Source organism: Portunus trituberculatus, chromosome 38 (genome assembly GCF_017591435.1).
Source record: "Portunus trituberculatus isolate SZX2019 chromosome 38, ASM1759143v1, whole genome shotgun sequence".
Lineage (NCBI taxonomy): Eukaryota > Metazoa > Arthropoda > Malacostraca > Decapoda > Portunidae > Portunus > Portunus trituberculatus.
This window is the reverse complement of record NC_059292.1, coordinates 12,701,190-12,728,129: the sequence shown is the minus strand read 5'-3', so window position 1 is coordinate 12,728,129 and position 26,940 is coordinate 12,701,190. Positions and strand designations below refer to the sequence as shown.

Genomic DNA, 26,940 nt, shown 5'->3' with positions numbered 1-26,940 from the left:
TCTTCTTCTTCTTCTTCTTCTTCTTCTTCTTCTTCTTCTTCTTCTTCTTCTTCTTCTTCTTCTTCTTCTTCTTCTTCTTCTTCTTCTTCTTCTTCTTCTTCTTCTTCTTCTTCTTCTTCTTCTTCTTCTTCTTCTTCTTCTTCTTCTTCTTCTTCTTCTTCTTCTTCTTCTTCTTCTTCTTCTTCTTCTTCTTCTTCTTCTTCTTCTTCTTCTTCTTCTTCTTCTTCTTCTTCTTCTTCTTCTTCTTCTTCTTCTTCTTCTTCTTCCACAACTACTACCACTATTATTCCTCTGCTTGTTTAGTGTACGTATTCCCTTACCCTCCTTGTGTCCTGTGTTCTGATGCTGTTCAAGGTGTCTTCCGATTAGCACCCACTCCATCCCCTTCTCTTCCTTGTTGAGCATTTTGTACGTTCCCTTGACGCTGATGCTCAATTCTGGCATAGTCTTTCTAGTAAACCTCATTTTCTTTACTGCTCGGTGGTCACCCTAATAGTGTTATTGCTAAGTAGTGGATTATGATCTTGTTTCCGATTCTACAATGGTGTACATATGATTAACGATGCAATGTTGTGGATTGTTTTTGTTTTTGTAATGTTTACAGGTTGTTTCTTTGCTGTGATTTATTGTGTGTTGTAAGGAAAGGAGGTTAGAAATCGCCTTGGTGATTCAGAGTAGCGTGATTTGACTGTGTGTACAAAGCTTCTCTGCCTCGTTTTTGTCGCTATAGCCATTGCGGGACGCTTTTGTTTGTTCATGAAGAAAGTTTGTCCTGTTACCCCTCTTCCTCTTCGACCAGTGATGAAACACACACACACACACACACACACACACACACACACACACACACACACACACACACACACACATAAAGATGACAGTAAAACGATTAACATATTTACAAAATACATACGCTTACTCGTATTGAAAATGTAAGGAATTGAAGAATTTATTGTCAGGACATTTTTATTTATTTATTCATTCATTATTTCTTGTCATACTGATGTTGGAGGGTAAACAATAATATAAATTGTCAGAGAACTGTAAAATAGAAAAGGAAAACTGTAATATTTCGATTGAAGTGTCATTTAGATAAACAAAAATAACAAAAGCTATACGATGTTTACAGGAAACGCAGAGAAGTTGCTCGTGTTTACAACGATACTCGTTTTAAGTAATCTTGCTCACGTGAACGGAGGTGGAAAGATACAAGTAGAGCAGAGTCATGTGTAAAGCAAACGATATAAAACTTAACACCCAAACACACACTCATTGTCCCTCTCTCAGGTGGCAGTGAATCTTTATCTTGTGGTCCTGTGTGCTGGATAAACCTCAGAACGATAAACAACGCAAGACTCTCTCGGAGAAATGTACCCTTGGTGGCCAAAAAAGTAAATAAATAAATGGAACTAATATTGTGGTTCTTGTATGCACTATTACTTCACCACTGATCCATAATTGAGGGTCAGGAATGGGTGGAAGGTAAAAGAATAATAACGACAACGTTTTGGTGAATGCTGCTCACCTTCAAGCATCTGTTGTTCTCGCACACATAGTATTCCTTTCACCGTTCACGTACTTTCACAGAATCTAGTTAGCGGACTTGATCACACACACGACAACTACATTTCCTCCCTCGCAAAAATGCTGCAAGTTCGTTGGAGAGACGAAAAGCAGGCGGGAAGGGTGAGGCGGGTAGCATCACGAGACTCAGGAAAACATAGCAGAACATCAAAGAGCGTGTGTCTACCTGGGGAACTGAAAGTCTGCGAACACGTCCACCTCCGTCTTGTTTGTGTTACTTGGCACAGGGAATGGATCGAGTGTTAGTTCAGCGCCGCACAATATTCAAAGAAATAGTTTTTGATTGTTACGGACGTGGAGGTAGAGATAAAGTACGACTAGATGAATATTATGCCTGGAACTAAATATGACATTGGTGGGAGTTGCAATATTCGGAGATGAAAATGATAAGTACCTAAACACGGAGACGAAGGTGCTACAACAAGGACAAAAGAAAAACGTGGGAGAAAAAAAAAAAAATACTGACTTTAAGCTTCGACATAATGGAGGTGACAGTAGTTACCAGCTAATTTATTCTGCTCAGTCAGTGATAAAAAACAGAAGTGGCACCGATGTTTTTGTTTTCTAATTGTTGGGAAAGTTTTAAGTGACCAAGCTCTATTAATCCATGTTCTTATTGCCTCCATTACATATTTGTTCAATGTGACTCACTCGTACATAAGTATTAGTGAGAAGCAACATTAATATTCTCTCTCTCTCTCTCTCTCTCTCTCTCTCTCTCTCTCTCTCTCTCTCTCTCTCTCTCTCTCTCTCTCTCTCTCTCTCTCTCTCTCTCTCTTTCAGTGCGCCACATATTTTGTTTCTTTCCTCACGGCATGAAAATTTGAGTCAAAGGTCAAACAGATTCAGTCGAGGTCACTGGGGTTTTGATCTTCCCTCCCTTCCTCCTCTGACCCTTAACACCACACTTCCTCCTTAACCTCCCATCCCTCCTGCTACCTCCTCATCCCCATTCCCATAAAAGCTAAGATCAAGACAGAACGTGTTGTCATCTTTACACACACACACACACACACACACACACACACACACACACACACACACACACACACACACACACACACACACACATTATTTCTCAGCGTACATAAATTTGTTTTCTTTTTGCACATATGGTTGGTACTCTGACATATTTTTATCGTGCAATGACAGTACGCAGAGTTTTGTATCTCCCCTCATCTCTTTTCCTTGTCACCAAATTATCTTCTCTTCCTCCTCCTCCTCCTCCTCCTCCTCCTCCTCCTCCTCCTCCTCTTGGCCCATTCTTCTTTTCTTCTTGCTTCTCCTCTTCCCCCTCCTTCTCCTCCTACTTCCTCTCCTCCTCCTCCTCCTCCTCCTCCTCCTCCTCCTCCTCCTCCTCCTCCTCCTCCTCCTCCTCCTCCTCCTCCTCCTCTTGGCCCATTCTTCTCCTCTTCTCCTCTTCTCCTCCTCCTCCTCCTCCTCCTCCTCCTCCTCCTCCTCCTCCTCCTCCACTTCCTCCTCCTCCTCCTCCTCCTCCTCCTCCTCCTCCTCCTCCTCCTCCTTCAGTTCCAGTGCCATTACTACCACTACCACCATCTAACTTCCCGCTCTCCTTATTCTTTCCACCTCCTCCTCCTCCTCCTCCTCCTCCTTCTCCTTCTCCTCCGCCTCCTCCTCCTTCTCCTTCTCCTCCTCCTCCTCCTCCTCCTCCTCCTCCTCCTCCTCCTCCTCCTCCTCCTCCTCCTCCTCCTTGGGACCTGCTAGCACTTGGTAAGATTCGTCCATCGCTTCTAAAGGTTTTCCGCTGAGGCGAGGCCGTGGCGTTTGAGCGAATCCGACCGAGCGGAAGGCGGCGTGGGGGGACGTGGCTGGGATATTGTGAGCGCAGGAAAGGGAAGGCGTGGGAAGTGTTGGTTGGTTGGTTGGTTGGGTGGCTGGCTGGCTGGTGGCTGGCTGGCTGCTGGCTTTGGTCGCTTCTACAACTCTCTCTCTCTCTCTCTCTCTCTCTCTCTCTCTCTCTCTCTCTCTCTCTCTGGTCGGTACTTTCATTCCCAAGTCACCCCTCAGCTTCTTTCTCTCGGTTCTCTCTGTTCTCTTAGACATTGCCACAGTGATCCGGATGTGGGAGTCTGGAAAAGGAGATAGAAGAGGTTTTGAAGAAGAAGAGGATGAAAAAGAGGAGTAAGGAAGGAAGTCGAAGAAGGAAAAGAAAAAGAAAAAGAAGGGGAAGAAGAAGAAAATAAATGGTGAAAGAGTAAGAAAGAAGATGCAGAGAGAGAGAGAGAGAGAGAGAGAGAGAGATTCAGCAGCGTGATGTGATGGTGACGGTGTTGATGGTGGTGGTTGTAGTGGTGGTGGTGGTGGTGATGATTAAAGTGGTGGTGGAGACTATGTTGTGCGTTACGTGTGTATGTATGTGTGTATGTATGCATGTGTGTCGTATTGCCGGCGGAAGCGACTCTGGGTTAACCAAAGCAAGAGAGAGAGAGAGAGAGAGATGGGTCAGACTTTATGTTCCAGCGTTGCAAAAGGTCATCACAGCCTCGCCACTTGACCCAGCTCCCGCTCCGCTTCCTCCCTCGAATTCCTGTGGCAGCCTCCGTGTCTCTCTGTCCACCTGTCCACCTGTCCGTTTGTCAGTCACTTTGTCACAGCGCCGTCGTCCTGTCTGTCTAGGCTCAGAGAGAGAGAGAGAGAGAGAGAGAGAGAGAGAGAGAGAGAGAGAGACCGACCGAGAGAGAGACCCCGGAAGTGTTTCTTTATTTATTCACTGAGGCTTCGAATGACATCTTTTTTCCACACAGTATTTCATTTATTTATTGTTTTTCGATTTGAATTTTGCTGGCCACGTTTTCGAAGTTTGTCTCTCTTTCACCATCACCATTCTTCCTTTCCCTCTCTGTCTCCTTTTTGTAGCCAGTCAGCACCTGGCTTACCCAAGCGTGCAAAGCCCCACAGCGTCGCCCTTTCCGGTAAATTGTGAAGCGTTGGTCCGCGAGTGTTGTTCGCGCGGCATTGGCGGTGGTGGCAGCGGCAGCGGCGGCGGTGACGGCAACAGCGGTGGCAGCGGGTTCGTGAACATTATCTTGATAGCTGAAACACACGCCACACCGCACACGCCCCGCCCCGCCCCGCTCTGCTCCGTCCCATCCTGGCCTACAGCTCTTCTGTTACTCTTCGCCCCACCAACTTCTGCTTTCCCCACCCCGCCCCTCCAGTTTCCGGCACGTCCGCTCGTTTGGTGCGGTACGTTCTGCCTCAACTCGTTCGCTTTTAGAGATTTTGTAACCTCTGTTTGGCTCCAGGGAATGGTTCAGAGGTTTTGCTTTGCGCCATCCCTCCGGTGAGGTGTCGGCGGCTGCGTGGTGCTTGTTAAGTGGGAGAATATCTTTCATTTATCATCCGTTGTGTGATTCTAATGACAAGCAGTATTGTTTATTTGGGGATTAAAAGATTTTTTCCGGGGTGTTTTACCATTCATCTCTCTCTCTCTCTCTCTCTCTCTCTCTCTCTCTCTCTCTCTCTCTCTCTCTCTCTCTCTCTCTCTCTCTCTCTCTCTCTCTCTCTCTCTCTCTCTCTCTCTCTCTCTCTCTCTCTCTCTCTCTCTCTCTCTCTCTCTCTCTCCCACATTCGCTAGACAAAGAAACACCCATTCCCTTGTTCCATAATTCCCTCAACACTCCACCACTCACCACATCAACTTCCGCCTTGCTTCTTACACACACACACACACACACACACACACACACACACACACACACACACACACATTTTTTTTCTTCCACTTTGTCTATTCCTTTATTTTTCTTTCTCGTCCAAATTTTCTCTACTCCCACATCTCTCTCTCTCTCTCTCTCTCTCTCTCTCTCTCTCTCTCTCTCTCTCGCAAGGTAACTCACTTTTCATCACTACCTGCGTCTTCCCACAGGTGCAATCATGAGTACCTGGACATCTACACGGAGATCAAGGACCCGACGAAGGAGGACCTGCTGAACACGCCTTTCGGTGGAAGGTACTGTGGGAGCATCTCACCGCGCCTCCGCATCTCCCTCTACAACACCGTGGTCATCAGCTTTTACACGGATTTCGCCAACACCTCCACCAGCCTCTTCCACGGCACTTACAAGTTCATTAATGAGTGTAAGTACGAGAGGATATTGTCGAGGTTCATATTAGCAGAGGTTTTATCAGTTGAAGTGTTTAGTGTTGATAGCTGGAGAACAATGGAGTTATGGTGGTGGTTCTGAGTAGTAAAAGAACCATTAGTATTGTAGTAGTAGTAGTGGTAGTCGTGCTAGTAGTAGTGGTAGTAGTAGTTGTAGTGGTAGTAGTAGTAGTAGTAGTAGTAGTAGTGGTAGTGGTAGTGGTAGTGGTGGTAGTAGTAGTAGTAGTAGTAGTAGTAGTAGTAGTATTGGTAGTGGTAGTAGTAGTAGTAGTGGTAGTAGTGGTTATGGTAGTAGTAGTGGCAGTAGTAGTGGTAGTAGTAGTGGTGGTAGTAGTAGTAGTAGTAGTAGTAGTAGTAGTAGTAGTAGTAGTAGTAGTAGTACTAGTGTAGTAGTAGTAGTAGTAGTAGTAGTAGTAGTAGTGATAGTGATAGTGGCAGTAGTGGTGGTAGTGGTAGAGGTAGTAGTAGATGCTTCAGCAAAAGTAACAGAATCTTTTGATGCATTTGATTAAGATTTTAGATAAAGTTCGAATATTGCAAGCAGATGATTTAGTGTTAATTAGTGCTGAGGTGTTAATCACGTATTGTACAAAAATAGATGGCCATGAGTATGAGAACATGTTGATTAGTTTTAGAAATGGTCCCAGGAGAGAAATAGTAATAATATTGGTCAAAATAATACACCTCATCACAGCTCACAACAGACAAATTACAAAAAAGTAACCAATGAGCAGTATAGTTCTTAAATCAAGGACTACGTTTTGTTTAGTATGTGACGTGGCAAAAATTGGTCATTAATGGAAAGAAAACAGGCCAGGTATTGATTTATTTTAGGTTGCCTTCAGAAAATCAGAGTATCTTTTTAGTATGTATGTCACTTACCAAAAATTATTGATTGATGAAAAAAAAAATTAACTTTAGGTCACTTTCATATGGGAAAAGAATTAACTATAGGTCTCCTTCATATACTCATAGAGTAAAAATAAACACTGAAAGCTAGGGAAGCATTGAAAAGGAATGAAAAAAAAAAAGTTAAACGAGCACATGAAAAGAAAAGGTTGATGATGTTAGTTCAAAGACAATAAAGGGTGCGGAAAAAAGAGGGCCCTGTTAAGATACGTACAAAGACGGAACACAGGCTCAGACAGACAGACACAGACAGACAGACAGACCCATTGAGGCAGAACTAAAAAAAATAAATAAAAGTATACCTGATTTGAAAATGAACAAAATTAATAGATAAAGCTGTAAATGAAGGAAAAGTATATAATGGTGATAAATGTGATTGTGTGTGTGTGTGTGTGTGTGTGTGTGTGTGTGTGTGAGTGTGAAGGTGAACTCGTTTCATTATGTAACAATCAACAAACATTAATATATTTATGTTTTCCACCCAGAATACTTCTCTGTTTGGCTTATTCATTGTTTGTATCTAGTGTTAGTAGCAGTAATACGTAGTAGTAGTAGTAGTAGTAGTAGTAGTTGTTGTAGTAGTAGTAGTAGTAGTAGTAGCAACAGTAGTAGCAACAGTAGTGGTGATGGTAGGAGTAGTAGTAATAGTAGTAGCAGTAGTAGTAGTAGTAGTAGTAGTAGTAGTAGTAGTAGTAGTAGTAGCAGTGGTGGTGATGGTAATAGTAGTAGTAGTAGCAGTAGCAGTAGCAGTAGCAGTAGCAGCAGTAGTGGTGATGGTAATAGTAGTAGTAGTAGTAGTAGTAGTAGTAGTAGTAGTAGTAGTAGTAGTAGTAGTAGCAGTAGCAGTAGCAGTAGCAGTAGCAGCAGTAGTGATGATGGTAGTAGTAGTAGTAGTAGTAGTCAATCAATCAATATACTTTATTTCGGAATGTACACATATTAACATCATATACATTACATATCCTACCACATAAACATGCTTAAAATTCATGTCAGTATCAATTAATAATACATTGCACATTGGAAACGATCAAAATAGCATGGTCCTCTCCTACCAATAAAATCCTTAAAATACATGTTGGAATTAATTAATAATACAATTATTAAAACCATAAAGATATCATGATCCTCTCCTTTCCTTCAAAACTATAAAAATCCACGTCGGAACAAATTAATAATACAATGCATATAAAAAAAAAAAAAACTTCAGATATAACGATCTTCTCCTATCTTTAAAATCCATAAAGTACACGTCGAAATTAATTATTAATAAGTCATTTTAGATATATAAAAAAAACAGAAATAGCATGGTCCTCTCCTATCTTCATGTGTCTGCACCCACCAAAACTTGGCTGTCAGTATGTCTATGTCTTCATTATCAATGTTAACATTATACTTTTCTTTGAAAAGTGTTTTAATAGATGTCATAAAAAATCCACCATTCATCCATTCTTTGGTACAGTTAGAAAATGGATTACATAATCTATTTACGCGTTTATACGCTCTTGGTTGTATCAAGGCTACCTTGTGATCTAAAAGCAATTGCTGGCAATCATTGGCAGTGATGTGATTGCTGGCATGTAAGGGTACATTTTTTTTATTTTCTTTAATGTCCCACTGTATGTTGTATTAAAGGATTTAAAAATTGTTGATATAAACATCTTAGGTCCATTCCACAAAGAAATGCCGAAATCTGGGCAGCAATAGGAATTAAAAAGAAAGGAGATTGTATTAGAATCCACAAATTTAAATTCTCTTAAGATGTTATTGAATGAAGAGTAAAAAGTATTTAACCTGAATTCGATATTCTTTGTGTTAGATAAATGATTATTAATATAATGACCCAAATATTTATAATTATCTGTTATTTGAAAATTATCATTATTTAGCTGCAAGATCTCATTCTCTGTCTGTTTATGCATATTGAACACCATACAGTAGTACAGTAGTAGTAGTAGTATTTGTAGTAGCAACAGTAGCGGTGGTGGTAGTAATAGTAGTAGTATTTGTAGTAGAAACAGTAGCGGTAGTAGTAGTAGTAGTAGTAGTAGTAGTAGTAGTAGTAGTGGTGGTGGTGGCAGCAGCAACAGTGGTGGCAGCAACAGTGGTGGATTGGTGGGTGGTGGTGGTGGTGGTGGTGGTGGTGGTGGTGGTGGTGGTGGTGGTGGTGGTGGTGGTGGTGGTGGTGGTGGTGGTGGTAACATGGAGTTGTGGTGGTGGTGGTGGTGGTGGTAATGGTGGTTATGGTGGTGGTGGTGGTGGTGGTGGTGGTGATAATGGTAAATGGTGGTGGTGGTAATGGTGTTTGTGGTGGTGGTGGTGGTGGTGGTGGTGGTGGTGGTGGTGGTGGTGGTGGTGGTGGTGGTGGTGGTGGTGGTGGTGGTGGTGTTTGTGGTGGTGGTGGTGGTGGTGGTGGTGGTGGCAGTAATGGTGGCAGCAGCAGCAGCAGCAGTGGTGGTGGTGGGTGGTGGTGGTGGTGGTGGTGGTGGTGGTGGTGGTGGTGGTGGTGGTAACAGTGTGGTGGTGGTGGTGGTGGTGGTGGTGGTGGTGGTGGTGGTGGTGGTGGTGGTGGTGGTGTGGTGGTGGTGGTGGTGGTGGTGGTGGTGGTGGTGGTGGTGGTGGTGGTGGTGGTGGTGGTAATGGTGGTGGTGGTGGTAATAGCAGTGGCAGTGTTGCTGGTGGTGGTGATAATGGTGGCAGTGGTGAGTGGTAGTGGTGGTGGACTGCTGGTAATGGACTACTAGTGATGATGACTACTACTGGCAGTGGACTACTACTACTGCTAGTAGTAGTAGTAGTGGTAGTAGTAGTGGTAGTAGTAGTGGTAGTGGTAGTAATAATAATAGCAGTGGTAGTGGTAGTAGTGGTAGTGGTGGTGGTACTACTACTACTATAATAAACAGTAGTACTTGTAGTAGTAGTGGTAGCAGTAGTGGTAAAATTGCTAGTGGCAGTGAGAGAGAGAGAGAGAGAGAGAGAGAGAGAGAGAGAGATTGTGTACCACCTTTCATTCCAGCCCCGGAAAGGAACCAGAACAGCGTAAATGTAAAGAAAGTCTTCGAGGGATTACGTATTCTTTTTGTTCAGTTTTTCTTAACCACCTTAATTAACAACGTAACTCACTGTCTCGCATGCCCTCCTCTCTTCCCTTCCTCTCCCTTTAATATCTGTCTTTCCACCCATCTGTATCCTTTACTTTCTCTCTTTCTCTTTCATCCATTTTCACAGGTCTTTTTTGCTTTTTTGTCATATTTTTTTTCTTTTCTCTCCATCTGCACCTTCTTTCATTTCGCTCCTCGTCCTTCTTATTCATTCTCTCCTTCATTCTTGCTTTATTCTACTTCCAATCTTTGTATCTTTTTCTCTTTGAAATATGTTCCTCTTTTTTCCATGTCTCTTTCTTTGCTTTCCGTAGCTTCTCCGTCCGTTTCTCACCTTTCTTCATCGATTTATTTCTGCTCTCTTTCTTATTTCTCCTCCATACACTTTGTTTCTATCTAAATCATACATGTCTTCCTCACTTCTTTTCTTCATCTCTCATTCGTTCATGCTCTTCTCTTCATGTATCATCTTTTCCGTCCCTATTCCGCCTTTCTGAAGAACATAGCATAGAAAAAAAGGAAGTGGGAAGCAGCAAGATGATTGTAAGCCTACCCGTGACAATTCCTACATAAAAATGTCTTTCTGTATATCCATCTACCAACCTTAGCCATAGAATTACACGACACCTTTTAAAGTTCCCTTTTGACATGACCCTGTGCTGACCTCCTTTCCAAAAGCTTACCTGTTCTTCTCCATCTATGTGTACTCACTCAAAAAATGTACCGTAAAAGTGAAGTTTGACAGATGTCACACTGAACACCAAGGTAGTCTCAGCAGGGTTAGTCAGTGTGTAAGTTTGCGGGGGAGGGGGAAGGAAATAGTGAATTTAACTAATATATGTTTTTTGTATCTTCCTAACTCTATATTCCTTCATTTACGAGTGCCATTCACTTCATTCATTCAGGTAACGCTGCATTCAAACATAAGCAGCAAAATGAGTAGCCTGTTACTCTCTAACGCATGAGTTAACATGTAGTACTGTCATTTATTCCTTTCTCTGGTAAATTTTTGAACTCCCTGCCTGCTTCTGTATTTCCATAATCTACCTATGCCCTGAACTCATTTAAGAGGGAGGTATTAAGACATTTATCCCATTCTTTGGCTATCTATCTCGACCCTTTTCGGGGACTGGCATCTCAGTGGGGCTTTTTATTCAATCGTTTTTGTTGCCCTTGACCAATTTTCCCCTCTTATATAGGAAAAAATTGAATTCATTCTTGACGCTGGTTTGTATCATGTTGAATGTGTAACAATACTTTTTTTGAACATGTACAATAACTCTCAGAACTATCTTAAAAGGAGAGGTCTGCTTTCTGACACATTAGACAGTAACCTAGACGATAATACTTGGCACATTTGGTGAATATGGCAGGAAGAATTGGTAGCCCTGTCATATCAGGGATGGTTGCCATATAAATGACTTGGAAAATTTGATACTATATTCTCTTATATAATACTGAATTGCTACTTAGTCACATGTGATCAGGCAGCAGGCTACATAGTGTTCATGATGTCACCCTTCCCGCCACACTTTAACTAAATCTTTGACTGCTGTGGCTTCCTTACTAGATATCGCAAGATTAGGTGATGATTTTAAAAGGTAATATTTACAGAAAAATGTGTTACATAGTATTCAATAACACTTTTTATCTTTTTTTAGTGCTTGTGGTCATTTTTTTGTATCAATAGAATAAAATCACAAGCGTCATTTGCAGTTAAAGGTTAAAGACGGTTTTGGGAGCTTTCGTATATCATCCACTTTCTCCATGCAGCCAGATACATATCGGGAGATCTGCAGCTGGGAACTCTCTGCGGCTACGTGATTCACTCAGAGGTGCAGAGGAATGGCCAGTTCATGACGCTTACGTACCCCGGCGCCTACCCGAAGAACATCACCTGCTACTACAAGTTCATCGGCAAGAAGGGGCAGCGCATCAGACTAGAGTTTCGCGACTTCGACCTCTTCTACGGCGGCCCTCAGTGAGTAGAGGATGGGATTGCTGCATGGTGGTGGTGGTGGTGGTGGTGGTACCTCTCACTTTGATCTTCTCAGCTTAATTTTTCTTTCGTGTCTTTCAGTTTTTCATCGTCCTCCTCCTCTTCGTTTCTTTACTCATACTACAATTTGTTCATGTTTTCTTTTACTTTTCCTTTCAGATAAATTTCCGTACACATTATCTCTCTCTCTCTCTCTCTCTCTCTCTCTCTCTCTCTCTCTCTCTCTTAGCGGCTCATTCCTCGACCTCGGCGCAACATTGTTATCAAGGGAAAAATCCAATAGCGTCGGGAGAGAGTGGGGGGAGAACAGGGGTCGGGAGCTTAGGCCCGTCCAGCAGCCTCATACACCACCTCTCTTTTATCCTCCCTCGCGCGTTTATACAAGCAAGCGACCATCTTATTAAATAGACGAGTGAATTTTCCCCTGTACATAATTCATTGGTGGTTCAATATGTGCACGCCGCCAATTAACCACCCAGCCTACTAGCTAGCCACAGGACTTTTTTTTTTTTTTTTTCATCATGACGTGTGAATAGTTGAATGTAGGTCACTTTTTTGCTTGGTGATGTTTGAGGTGTTTAGTTTTTAGTTTTGTTATTTTGTTGTTTCCAATCTTCTCCTTATTCTTGTTCATGTAGTCTCCTCATCTTCCTCTTTCTCTTGTTAGAAGTCAGGTTTCGTTCTAATGATTTGAATAAAGGAAGTGCCGCTGCTTTATTGGAGTCAAGTAGCTTTCCAGCGGCTTTTGGTGTATAGTGATTTTGTTGATCCAAAGTCCGTATTCTCAAAGATCACGGTGCATCTTCTCGACTAATCTCAATAGTCTCGTTCTGTAAATCCTTTGGGCTCTCAAGACTGTTCATAATTCTAGTGATAACTTAACAAGGAAAAAAAAAACATCGTAATGAAAAACCAATATTTACAAATATGAAAAATAAATAATTTCCTTTTTTTTTTTTTCGTTCCTTGTATTGATGTACATGTGTGAACGATGGTAGTGATGGAAGTATTAATGGGTTTTATGTTTTAGACGATGCAACAACTAAGTCATAAGGCGCCGTACAACACAGTGGTTAACTTAAACAAATATATACAAACACAGAAAATACAGAAAATAAAAGATATTGAAGCTCAAAAATACACCAATAATGAATGAATATAGCTCTATGCAAACTCAAAGAAAGGATAAAAAGGCAGTCAACAGTCTGAAATAGATGGAAATATTGCCTTAAAAGAAAGTAAACAAAAAATAATAAGCGAAATTTTTTGTAATGCAGAATGCTAAAATAATTTACTGCCATTGATTAATCCGTTATTTACTCAGCCCAGTATGTAAGGACACTTAAAGAAAACCTATTATGAATTCCTTGAAGTTTCAAGAATGTTATGAAACTCATTTGTTTTATCCTCCCGTGTTGTTTGGTTGTTGCATGTAGCCAATATATTGCGTTCTTGAAGTGGTAACATTCCTCATCATTACATTACCTAAGGATTTCCATTGCCTAACCCTAACGGAGGAGTGGCGGGGCGTGGCGAGGAGGTGCGCATCTCCAAGCGAGGTAGAGGGAAGGCATGGGAAGATTGGGAAAGTTCGTGTATGGGCCAAGTTTACGAAGGAATGGATGAAGAGAATGTGAGAACGCAGGAAACACGACCACTTTCAGCTGTATATGGTGGTAGTCGGTATTTACACACACACACACACACCACACACACACACACACACCGTGATAGGCACTAAATACATGGACAAATAATGTTGCTTTTTAGTTTTACTTTTTTTTTTTCATTTTCAATTTAAGGATGACCCTTCTGGATGACCTCCATCTTTAGAAAATATTTCATCCATTTCTGCGACAACAATCCTCCTACTACCTCACTAGAGAATCAGGGGCCACTCATCTATCTGTACACGCTTGTCTTCCCTCTTTCCTCCACTCTAAGGATGGCTCACTTCCTCTTAGATATTTGACTCATCTTGCCCTCCAAGGGTGGCTTACTCTTCCCCTGAAGGGAGGCTCTAGGCCACTATAATATTCGTTTTGTTTGCACTAAGCATACAAACCGCGAGGCTTCAGATGGTAATGTAGAGGGAAGGTGAGATGGAAGAGGAGGTGGTGATGAGGAAAGGAATGAAGGGAGATAATAGAGAGCAGAATGATCTCTTTCATGTCCGCTACCTCCTTTGCGTTACTTAATGCAGCACTCGGGGGAGTGAGGAATAGTAAAGAGGGTATCACACTGGCATATGAGACACAGAAAAAGGAATATCCACCGAGGTAGCAGGAATTTGCTCAAGATTGGAGGAGCAAAGTTATGAGTGGGACGGCTTGATATCCATTTTTAGCCCTTTGTATGCTATGCCAGTAAAAGATATATAGGAAATATGTAATGGAAACTATTATTGCAACTCAAACAACATGCATATTTTTTACATTGGAATAATGAATTATATTTTATTGATCTAGAAAGGTGGAATATGTATTACATGATCTCGATAGCTTGCTCTCATAGGCCACATATTATAACAACCATCCTCGACTCCAAAGTCGCCGTTGCGCACCTCGTGGTTCTTCTCTAGCTTCTGCTTCCTTTTCTTCATTAACAGGGAATGCAAGTCCAATTACAGCACGAAGTACAGAGTGAGGTATATGCGGCATGTTTTCGTTCTGGTTTGTTTTAATTGATATTGGTCTTGGTTGCTGGACCGTTTGTCTAGCACAGCAGGAACACAGACAGCTTGTGTGATAACATTCCCTTGCACACCAAGAACAATAGCCCGTGTTCTGCTTACCATAGGCCAGTGTGATACCTACACGCTTTACTTTCTAGGTTTTGTCTTCTATACCCAGCTAAAGGCTAAGAAATTTACAGAAGTATGCAAGGAAGATAGTACAGTGAGGGATGGCTGTATGTATCCAGTCTCTCTCTCTCTCTCTCTCTCTCTCTCTCTCTCAAACCAATTATCTATTCAACTGTAGAGCAGACTTAGAATTCTCAAAAGTGATAGATTCAAACTATGTATTTATATCTATTTAGTTATTTATTCATCTGCTATGTATTTATTTGTTGATTTTATTTATTTTTTTTTTTGTAGTTTATCTATTTATTTTTGTAAAATTAAAATTTATTTTCCAGAAATTGCAACATTAATGATTCCTGGGTTCTAATTTTTGTCATTAATTTATTGACTATAATTTAATTTTTGATATAAGCTCACATTTTCGTTTTCACCATACGTAATGCGATTTTTTTTCCTCCTGAAAATCAATGGAATTTTCGTAGTAAAAAAAAAAAAAGCTAAAACTAGCCAGGAAAATATGCATCTGAGATTTTTTCGATAAGGTATTGTTGAAGAAAATATTCTTAACCGAATACCTTGATTTTCTCTTTCCAGCTGTCCATTTGATCAAGTGAAGATCTACGATGGGTCGAGCCAAGTGTCCTCGCTTATTGGAACATATTGTGGTCAGCAGCGAAACTTGGTCATCTTCAGCACCTCCAGTTCCCTTCTGCTCACTTTCAACACACTAGACCGAATCGCTGACACCCAAAACAGAGGCTTCCAGGGGATATATAACTTTTCTGAAAGTTACGTTAATTTAGGTGAGTATAAATTATGAATTTGTGGCATTTTCTTCTTAGCAGGTGAGTAATTTAGTTTTCATGCAATGTTCTTTATATATATATATATATATATATATATATATATATATATATATATATATATATATATATATATATATATATATATATATATATATATATATATATATATATATATATATACACACAGATTATTTTATGAAATTATGTTGAGGTTATGATACTGTCGAACCAGTTACCATCTACTCGCACATTTTTCTATAGTGTCTGTAAGGAGAGTGTAAAACACACTTTCATAAAATAACATAAATAACATAGATAACAGATCAGAAACCACATATCCACCTCAAAGTAGTTAAGTAGTAGGTACTACAGGTGGCCGGGGAAAAAGATGACCAGCATCTTGAGGTGATGCAGGATCTACAGGCTGGAAAACCCAACTAACTTAAGTCTAGTTGACAATGTGCGGACGCAGGACTGGTGTGGCGATATCCGTTTACCTTCCCTACCGTAAGAATTCTTGCTCTTTGTAAAAATAATCAGAGGCAATGGTTTTTATCTGTTGCTATTGTGTGAGGTCTGCCTTTCGTTTCGACTGCAACGTGAGGTCTATTGCAGCATTGAACTACATTCACCACGGTCGTCTACCGGTCACCCAACATATAATATTGTATTTGTATACTATTTATTTAAACTTTATATTATCATTTATATATTTATATTCTATTTATATTTGTATTAAAGACAAGGAGGTGTAGCTACCTCATGCTGTAGTAGCACGGTAGCACCCGCTTTTGTTTGTAAGCAAGATGAGTATATGACGATGCAAACAATTTTTATTTTTAAGTAAAGGGGGATATATAGCACAGGAATGTCATACATATGGCAGATTTGTGTTCAGTCAGGTCAGGTTGTAATGGTCGCAAAACTTCAAGGTTGTTCCATGAAGCTTTTAACCCCTCTTGGATTTCATAAATTAACTCCGTGCACATAACATGTGTGTTCTGCTGCTAAGATGAGCGTCAAGAAGGTAGGGAGAGACTTGAACATGTCCGCCATTTACAGCGGAGATAGCCAGCCGAAGCTTTACTTACCATTATTGCCCAGGCCGGACTTCCGCCCTCTCACCAGGTATTTTGTATAAATTCATGGTAATTCTTTACAATACATCCGTCCCCTATTCTCTACCCACACCCCCCCTAACCCCTCCAACAAGCTTCGGGCCCTGTGGGGAATCGAGGTTTTTTTGGGGAAGCCAAAATAGGCGAAATATGGGGGTCCGAAAAAATTCTTTAGGACAAAAACCGCCGTTTTCAAGGAAAATTTTGATGAATGAAAAAATTCAAGAATAATTATCACAGAAATTATCCTAACCTAATATAATAACCTGCTAGCCTGGGGGCTGCGACCCCGGACCCCCCCGCTACGAAAAAATCTAGGGAAATTTCCCAAAATGTTGAAAAATGTCCTTATATATAGGGAAGTTTTACATAACCTTCCCCCTGTAGAACACTAACCTAACCCTAACATAAACCTAACCTAACCTAGCCAGGGGGGCTGCATCCCCCCGGACCCCACCCTACAACACTAATCGAACCCTAATATAAACCTAACCTAACCTAACCTAACCTAGCCGGGGTGCTGCATCCCTCCGCACCCTACAGCACTAACCTAACCCTAACATAAACCTAACCTGCCTGCATCCCCGGACCCCCTACAACACTAACCTAAGCCTAACATAAACCTAACTTACTGTATCCTTGCTTTGGGGCAGCTTCCCTCCCCACACACCGGTTCTCTTATAGCTTGACGCAAAATGCCCTACCTCTACCAATACCCCTCCTCACAATACCTTAACGAAAGGATGAAGGTCCTGGCTGGTCCTCTTCTCAATTGTACACTGACTTGCATCGCAGGAGCGATGATTTCCCAATAATCAAATTCGCAACCTTTACAACTTATGTCACTGGTGGCCATGGCTGAACTGCACACACAGATGTCTTTGTGCAGCTCTCTGCCCAGCTGTACCCCACCTACTAATACATATTGCAAATTCCCATTGGCGCACCTTGTGATGTTAAGAGGTGGTGGCACGTCATTGGGCAAAAGAACTATAGACACAATAAGAACCCTATTCAACAGTTACCCACAAACCCAAGCTAGAAACAAATGCAAGTCAGTGTACTGCTCATTTCCAAGTATGATGGAGCTCCATGGCTCGCCGCAGCTTGCTGGACTTGAGAAAACTCGCCGAACACCGCACATTTGAAGGCTTGTGTACGACACACTAAGGCCATCCCCCAAGTAAAACCACAAGAAACGTATTGTGCATTAAGTACTTTATCACTAAATGTGAGTACTATTTTACTGCTTCATGACACGGGCGTATTAGAAAGATTTTCCAAATTCATTTGTGCATTCTTATGAAGTGATTATGTAAATATGTTACTTTAAAACCTTGGTAAAATGGCAGAAATAGGCTTACGTATGATTTCTTCACCAGCGAGGAAAAAGTGTGTGGTGGAATTTACTGTATCAAACCAAAGGTTTAAGTGTGATGATAGGTAAGAGGGTGTATTTGTGCTGAGGTCAATTTGACCCTCATTAGGCAAACCCAGGAGGTGATTTGTAGGTCTACCAGGTGGAGTGCCACCCGGTAAGCTGTTAGGTTAGTTGTATAGTGGTGTGTGAGTTGTTGGGTGCTGGGCATCGTGTATCAGCCATAGTCGTGAGTGGTCAAGTGGAAATGAATGTAAAACACCAGCAAGTTTTGTGTTAGCGCTCTTGGTCCCAGTTTTGTGTTGTGTTACCATCTGTTTACACGTACCCACATTGAGCCTTCGACCGCCTTGCTACCTCTCGTGCAAGCTACCATACCCCTGTAGTAGGTTAATCCGCTACAAGGTCAGGTTAGGTTAGGTCATAGTCTATTCTTCAGGAAACCAGCACCAGTGTAATAGTTTGTCTTTCTTCCTAAGGAAGACAAAAACGGGATGGTAACTTTTCTTTCTTTCCCAGAAGGACAATAGTACTAATGTCTTTGTCAAAAATGAGCTGACAAAAAAATTGGCTACCTAGCAAGGCAAGAGAGGTTTACAATAGGTTCAGTGACAGCTACCAAGAGACTAATCCAGTGGGTCATCAGCATATAGTAATAATCAGCTACATTTGTCAGCAAAATCTGTTTGGTACTGCAAATTGTATAATAACAAAATTAACCCTATGTCCTGAAGTGCCCTTCCTGTTTGTAAATAAGTAAATAAAGGAGTGTTGTTGCATCAAATGGAGTTTGTGGGCAAACTGTTTACAACTAAGCTGATTATCATCACTGGCATTACAGTTGGTGATCTTGTACTCGCCTCCTGGTAGGCCAAGGAAGACATTAGATAAATTCTTGTGGTAAGAGTAAGAGTCAACCACTCTTGCTCTGTTCTTGTTTGTGTTTAATGAGAATAAAAGGCAAGCCACCACAAGCTGTTATCTGCCTAAGGAGAGAAGGAAAACCATCAGCTTAAATTGTCTTCAGAGGAATACATCTTCAATCATAATGAATTTGAGTTATAAATTATCTTTCTTGCATTCACAAATTTGCCTCTTTCTTATTCACAAAGTGGTTTGCAAAGCTATATACTGGTGACCCTTGCTAATTTGGACTAATAGGGGCAAAGGCCGGACCAACAAACGCAAATGTTCAACCTATACGAATCTCTCGCCCCTCCCCCAAAACTACCAAAAAAATAAATGAATAAATAAAAAAAAAAAAAAAAAATGGTGGGCTGTTCAACTTGAACTGTAGGGGGATGGTGCAGGATCTATTTGTTTAATTTGGGGGGATTAAAAATTTGGGGATTATTGTCTTTCTGAAACCTTCTGACCCTAAATTCCCAGATGGTGTAGTTTATCTTTTGATAATTATATACCCTGCCAACCAGCAAGTTTTAAATGTCTTGTGCAATTGCATCATAGCATGACACACACATCTAAAAATACAGTAATATAGAGTGCAGGTGATCTCTGTTTTCTTTTAATTCCACTTCCTAAATATGACGTCCTAATAACCTGTGTGGCAGATGAGGCTAAGACTACCTTGTATTCTCTTTACCTTGCTACAGGCCTAATAATCATCATTTATTTATTTTTTTTATTTATTTATTTATATATTTTTTTAGTTGCATGCAAGGTAACATTTTTTTTTACATGTAATCAAGGTAAGAATGTTAAAAAGATACGTGCAATTTTAATTGGGAGGTAGTGGCGTAATGGATATGGTGGTGAGTGTGGGAGCAGGTGGGCGTCCATGCATAGGTTTAAATCCCACCATGTGCTGTCTTGAAACTCTGTCATTTGTCAAGTGGTTTAAAGTTACCTACATGTCACCATGATACCCAGGTTCTAGGTGGAGGTGTAATTGCCTTACACCAAAGATGCACTTGGGTGGTGATATGGGCCCTAATATGGGTACCACCGTAAATAAAATTACCTGTGACGCTAATGAGTGAAAGCTGAACAGTGCTTCCTATACTCTTCAAGTGTACGTACAGGCACTATATAAGCCATAACATCAAAAAAAAATAAAAGATGTATGAAAATGTGTCTTACCTCAAGGAGTAACAGCATCACACTGTAAAGAACTCAATGAGTTGCACATGTCAAGATGAAGATTGCCAATTGTGTGTTTTGTTTTAGCTCATGTGGTGTATGGCAAATTCTTCCTGATTGGTGTCATTCTATGTGAATTACCAGTATATATTACCCATTATATATTGTTACCTTTAAAGAAAGAGTTGTTTTTGTGGTGTAGTACCTATCATCACTTTGTTTACATGTGTGAAGATGTCTGGTGTTTGTTTTAGAGCCTCTGTTGCCATAGGCTGACCACCCACCACTGCTTTAATACTGAACCTTGCCCTCATAGGGTGCAGGCTCATTTCCAGAGACTTTTTTTTTTTAGGAAAGGAGCATCATATTAGCCATCAAATTTGGTACTTCAGAATCATTATAGACCTTCCTTGACTCCAACGGTATTCTTTCAAATGACCAGTATGGATTCTGACAAGGCAGAACAATAGACAACTAGCAAATACTTGTATACAATGATGTCATTGCATGGATAAATGTTGGATATATAGTAGACATTGTATTCTTCAATTTTAGCAAAGCTTGTGATGTGAATCATTCCGTTTTCATTGATAAGCCTAGACCACTGGGACTTCACAACTCCGTGCTGTCATGGATTAAAGAGTGCCTATTAGGTTGCACTTCAAGTTTCAGTGTCAGGCTTCATCAGCTCCTCCAAAGAGTTACTTACCAGAGTACCCCAAGGATCAGTCCTGGGTCCCTTGCTATTCCAGGTGTACATCAACTTCCTGCTGTCATACATTTTGCTCAAAATGCAAGTTTTTTGTGAATGATCTGAAAATCTATCTCAAGTTACATAGAAATTCCTGTTCCTTCCTGACTGCAGATACAAGCAGTCAGAGAGACATTGACAAAGTGCACAGAGTTACTAACTCCTGGGACCTGCATTTCATTCTGAACAAGTGTGCTGTGCTATGCTATCAGAGAGGTTCAGCAGACTGGAACAACATAGCCTCACTTCAGCATTACCACATGGACAACACTGACTTTTCTATCCAATCTACACATAAGGACAGCATTCTTATATTCCACTTACACATATCAACAACTGTAAAGAAAGCAGCAGGCCTTGCAGAAGTTTACTAAAATATATATACTCTGTCTTGATAAAGACTTCATGATAATCCTGTTTAAATCCCACAGCAGACCACTGTTAGAATTTGGTTCCATTGTATGGAATACAGGGTCCCTAAGTCATCTAAAACTTCTGGAATCTACACAGCAAAGATCAATCCAGCGCATAACAGAAATGTCAGAACTAAGCTATGCAGACCACTTAGATAACCTGAACCCGTATCCCGTCCAAGGAAGGTTAATCAGAGCTGACCTCATAAAATGCTGGAAAGTCTTTCACAATTAGTCCTCCTTAATGCCCCAAGATACTTCTACTCTCTCCACAATAATGCACACCAGGGGTCATAGATTCAATGTGGCAAAGTCCCACAGGTCAACTGTGTGTAGAAGCAGACTTAAGCATCTTGTGTATTGATCTCTGGAACTCTGTTAAAGCTTTTAGCTGTGACTTCATTTCTCCCTTTAAAAAATTCATTCATGCCCAACTGGGACAGACTCTCCTTGACTATGTTGACTAAAATATAGATCTACTCTGTCATTTTCCTGGCTGTGTAACTAGCATGTGTATGGCACAAAACTTAATCTTTTATATTGATGTACATACAAGAAAGACTGGCATGCCAGCAGGTTGTGGGCTCTCCTAATTTGAGAACTAGGAAATTTCTCTTAAGGTGTGTGTTTGACTGAAACAGGGTAGTCAACCAGCTTATTCCAAACCAGATAAATATTTCCAAAGGTGTGTAGCTATGTAAAGGATTATGATGGTTGAGACTCATCAGAAAATAGTAACTAATCACATGGCTTAGTAAGAGAAAGAAGATAAGACAGATGTCTTGTATGGGAAGGAAGCGAGTTGTAGGCTTGTTCATTACAGGAAACAATTTCACCATCTTGTTTTTCCTTTTTTTCTTGCTCACAGAACATTCTTGTGGTTATTGTAAGCCAGTGGTTCTTCACATTTTTACTACCACACCCTCCCTAGGATTTTGTCCTTGCCTCTACACCCCCTTGCATCTATGAATACAATTCCCTCCCAGACATTAAAGAAAAAGACAATACAGTATTTTCATAAACTCAAAATATTAAATGATCATGCTCTCATTAAGAAAATGACAAATATAATTAGAGAAATCCCTGCTTTTTTCCAAGGGCATATGCTCCCTTTAGAAATTACTGATGCCCCCTAGATTAAGAACCACTGTTATAAACATTGTAAACAAATGAGTATTTTATCAGTGTTCTTGCGTCATAAATCATCCAAAATAATTTCAATTTTTTCTTCTTTACCCAGCTTTCATCAATGCCTCTGACTCTGAACACATCCGAGGGACAGAGTGTGACCAGCGCATCCTCAGTAAGAAGGAGTCAAATGGCACAGTGTACAGCCCCAACTATCCCTTCCCTTACCCTCCTAATATTGTTTGTAGGTACTTCATCTATGGGCTCCAAGATGCCCAAAATTTGGAAAGAGTAAGACTCCAGTTTTTTGAGAATTTTGATATACCTGCCGAGCCAAAAGGAGATAAAAAGTGAGTATTTCTAACTACCATTTTATTATTTCCTCATTTTAATTTCTGTTCAAAACTAGTACTGGTATAGAATATTGAATATTGAATGCATGCACATGCTCCTTCTTTTTACTTTTTCTCTTTCAGGTGTTAGATATATATATTTTTTATATTGAATATTCAAAATAGGATGTCATACAAAATAAAAAATGTGATTATCATGTGGAATAACCAGCTCATCAGTTTCTCTGCTACACTGAATGAAGGAATCTGATATAAGTGCATTTTAAATTATAAAAGGTGCAACCCTCTCTGCAAAAATAACTTACATAGGGATTATTGAATGAGCACAACTGAATTTTCTGATGTGGAAGGAGCTTAAAGACGTCAACTGCCTATTTTAAAGTTTGATGAAAATATGTAATGCAAAAGCAACCTTCGAAGTTGAATGGAAGAGTATGGATACAGGAAAAACTAAGCTGGATAAGATTAAAGAAGGAAAGATGTTGTACAAGGGCCATCTTTTCCAATACTGCAGTTACCTCATAGATGAAGTCTTTTATTAACAAGGGTAAAGTGTCAAGATTTAAAAAACCATTTGGTATTATTCACATAACAAAGAAACTATTAATAAAGAATTCATAATCTTCCTTTACACTGTAACTAATTTTCTGCATTTTATTATATATATATATATATATATATATATATATATATATATATATATATATATATATATATATATATATATATATATATATATATCATTGTAGACTCATACCTTTGAAATATGGACAATGTATATATGTAGTAACTGTAATTCCCCTAAAACAACATAGAAACAGTTGTGACTGGTCAGAGTAATTCATACTAGTCTACAAAACAACTAAACCTGTTTCATGAATAGTATGTGTAGTTGCAATTTTAATGAACATGCATTATAGTGTTTTTTTTATTTTATTGTATGTATTTATTTTATTGTATGTATACTGTATGTACATTTACTGAACTTGATACCTTTTGATCATTTCACATGCATGGTAATAGTGCATTCATATTCACATGAAGGAGCTCATTACTTATTCATCAAGTGCATTCCTTCCCAAACAGCTGTTCAGATGGTTACCTGAGGATATACCTGAAGGGCCAAGAGACAGAAAATGCATATGACAACCCTGACCATGAAGTGTGTGGTAAGACTCTGCCTCAGACAGTGGTGTCTTCAGGGCCCAGGCTTGTCATGGTCTTCAGTTCAGGAAAATACCAGGGTGGAAGATTTAAAGCACATTACAAATTTGAAACAGGTAATTAAAAAAAGTTGATCTAATATCACAACTATGTGTGTAGTATATATTATGCATTTGTTCCTGTAATCATAACTATGTGTGTACAGTATATATTATGCATTTGTTCCTGTAATCATATAAGTTTAGGTTTGCCATTTAAACATTTAAGTAATACTGTATTGCAAGGAGAAATCATAAGAATTACTTATAATTATTTTTATTCATGTCAAAATTCAAAGGAGCTTTTAAGTTTAATAACTATTCAAGGTTTTATATAATTTTCCAACCTTAATGTTCTCAAACTGATGCAGTCCTACATCATTCTCTAAGATTTATCTTGTAATTAGCAAAAGAAATAAGTGATATGATGAAATTCTATTTTTGTCTTATGTGGTATTCTATTTCTATTTATCTGATATTCAAAGAAACATTTTATATTGGATGTAAGAATGTGACGATGTTTCTTTTCTTGGCAGAATACAAGATCCCTGGTACACCATCCCCTGATGGCAAGTGCATTTTCACATACTACAGCTCAAGCCGCAAAGAAGGGACCTTCAACTCCCCCCGGCACCCGGCTAACTACCCGTCCAGCACCACCTGCGAGTATACCTTCCAGGCCAACCCAGATGAGCAGGTTCGGCTGGCATTTTATACATTTGAGCTGCGTAGTGAGAAGAATAATTTGACTTATGGGTAAGTTTGTTTTGTAACCATGAAACTATTCTTTTCTGATTCTTTGTGTTTGTCTACAGGTCTTTAATTAAATTTTTATGTATTGAACACCTAAAAACTAAATTGTTCTATATTTTGTACTGAGAGTCTAAAGCAAAATCATTTTAAATTCTAATAAAATATGTCTTCTGTTTTAATGTTTATGACAACATAAGACTCTGAATCTCAATGTGAATTTCATTATGGCTTATTAAACTTTCAGAAACCACTGCCAAGAGGACTGGGTGGAGATATACAATGTTTACCGACCAGAGGGATCTGCGGAGGAAAGGCAGAGACTCAATGGGCGGTACTGTGGCCAGGCAGCACCAGGGCCCATTGAGAGTGAGATGGAGGCTGTAGGTCTGCGGGTGGTCCTCAGAACAGACAGCAAGCATGTCCACAGTGGCTTCCAAGCAATATATCAATTCAAGAAGAAGGATATGCTGTTTCGAGGTACATATAGTTTGTTCTAACACTATTTGGTTGCTGTTATTTTCAAATAAGAATTAATTACCATTCATTGGCAAAATTTTTCTCCTCCTCTTCCTTCTTGAATCCTTCTTTCTTTCTGGCATGGTACCTGTATTATTTTTTTTTTCATGCAAGAGAGGACAACTGGTCAAGAGCAAAAAAAAAAAATGAAAAAGAAAAGCCCATTTAGTTGCCAAGTCCCCATAGAGGTACAATAGAGTTAGCCGAAGGCAAGGGGTAAATATCTTGAGGAAGTCAAGTCATGATAGAAGTTGAAAATACAGACAGGTTGGGAGTTGCAGAGTTTAGCAGAGAAAGGTATGAATGATTGAGAATACATGTTTCCCTCGTTCTACGATTGGGTAATGTTCCTGAAAACCAGATCGAATAATGAACGATTGAATAACAAAGTTAAGGTTCAATATGATTTTATTGGGGAGAGTAATCTAGGCATAACTTGTATTGAGAGATGGAGAACACTTTTCCAAACCACCTAAGGAGGTAGTGTTATAAGCTCAGTTTTTTTATACAGTGGTTTCCCCTATAGGCCTATATCCATTGGCAAGAGGAGAAAAATAAGCCTCAGTTAAATTAACAGTAACTCGGCAGTGAGTCTGGTCATCAGTCCACAGCCTTATGAGTCTCTTCATTTTCTCCATTATTAGCTCCCTCTTCCTTGTTAGCATCTTTGCCATTGATGTAGAAGCTGTCTCACCTGCTTTCTTCACACTTGCTGTTTGTTTGGTTATGGTGGAGACAGTGGATTGAGGCAACTGCAGGGTTCTGGTGATGATGTCAGCTCCCTAGCTCCTTCTTGGCACTTAACAATTTCAAGCTTTTTCTCTAAAGATAAGGTTTTCCATGGTCTTTTGTCCTTCATTTCACCAGCACTAGGTGTTGCAGCCCACTTGGAAAACATCACGCTTGTATCACTCATAATACCTAACAATGAATGTGAATTTTAGTTAATTGTCTAAAGGAAGTAGTTTTAATTTATGTTTTAATGTTTACCTGTGAATGGAGCCTGCATTCTTTCCTCCCTCCTCCTCCTCCTCCTCCTCCTCCTCCTCCTCCTCCTCCTCCTCCTCCTCCTCCTCCTCCTCCTCCTCCTCCTCCTCCTCCTCCTCCTCCTCCTCCTCCTCCTCCTCCTCTTCCTCCTCCTCCTCCTCCTCCTCCTCCTCCTCCTCCTCCTCCTCCTCCTCCTCCTCCTCCTCCTCCTCCTCCTCCTCCTCCTCCTCCTCCACCACCACCACCACCACCACCACCACCACCACCACCACCATTTACCACCATTAGCTGAAAATGTGTGTCTTTTGTTGGTATTTCATATATTTTCATATATTGATAAAGTATGCATGTGTACATAACTGAAAAGGCAAAACAAATTTATCTTATCTCCCCCTACCTTCTCCTCTGAGGCTTATCACGGAGAGGGGAGGAAAATGTAAAGAAACCTCTACCCATGCCTCTCTCTCTCTCTCTCTCTCTCTCTCTCTCTCTCTCTCTCTCTCTCTCTCTCTCTCTCTCTCTCTCTCTCTCTCTCTCTCTCTCTCTCTCTCTCTCTCTCTCTCTCTCTCTCTCTCTCTATGAGCTCTTCTGTGATTATTAGATCACCCAGTCTTCTGTGGGTGGCTATATTTGTACACTTCAACTGATTGACAGACCTAAGTGATGGATAGTTGGGAATGCAGTAACATGCTGTGGAATGCATACCCCGAGATAAATATACTTTATAAGAGTAGTTTATCAATTTATATAATCTTTTATTATGTTTTATTATGTTTCTTTGCAATAATTATTATTTATGAATACAGGCAACCCCTGCTTAACGAACGGGATACGTTCCTAAAAAATTGTTCGTTAAGCAAATTTTCGTTAAGCGAACCAATTATAACAAGTTTAACCCCTGACTTGAACTTCC

At 40.2% G+C, this 26,940-nt stretch overlaps 1 protein-coding gene across 9 annotated transcripts in view; it reads left to right on the top strand.

The window, feature by feature from the left end:
- Nucleotides 1-26,940, top strand: part of LOC123514827 (cubilin-like) — a 226,654-nt gene that overhangs the window by 142,843 nt on the left and 56,871 nt on the right. For all 9 annotated transcript variants that reach the window (XM_045273049.1, XM_045273050.1, XM_045273058.1 and 6 more), the window contains 7 exons: nt 5,474-5,685; nt 11,494-11,701; nt 15,117-15,325; nt 22,329-22,566; nt 23,656-23,849; nt 24,308-24,527; nt 24,769-25,001. In XM_045273049.1, coding sequence (XP_045128984.1) covers nt 5,474-5,685; nt 11,494-11,701; nt 15,117-15,325; nt 22,329-22,566; nt 23,656-23,849; nt 24,308-24,527; nt 24,769-25,001 — 1,514 coding nt within the window. The remainder of the gene's footprint in view (nt 1-5,473; nt 5,686-11,493; nt 11,702-15,116; nt 15,326-22,328; nt 22,567-23,655; nt 23,850-24,307; nt 24,528-24,768; nt 25,002-26,940) is intronic.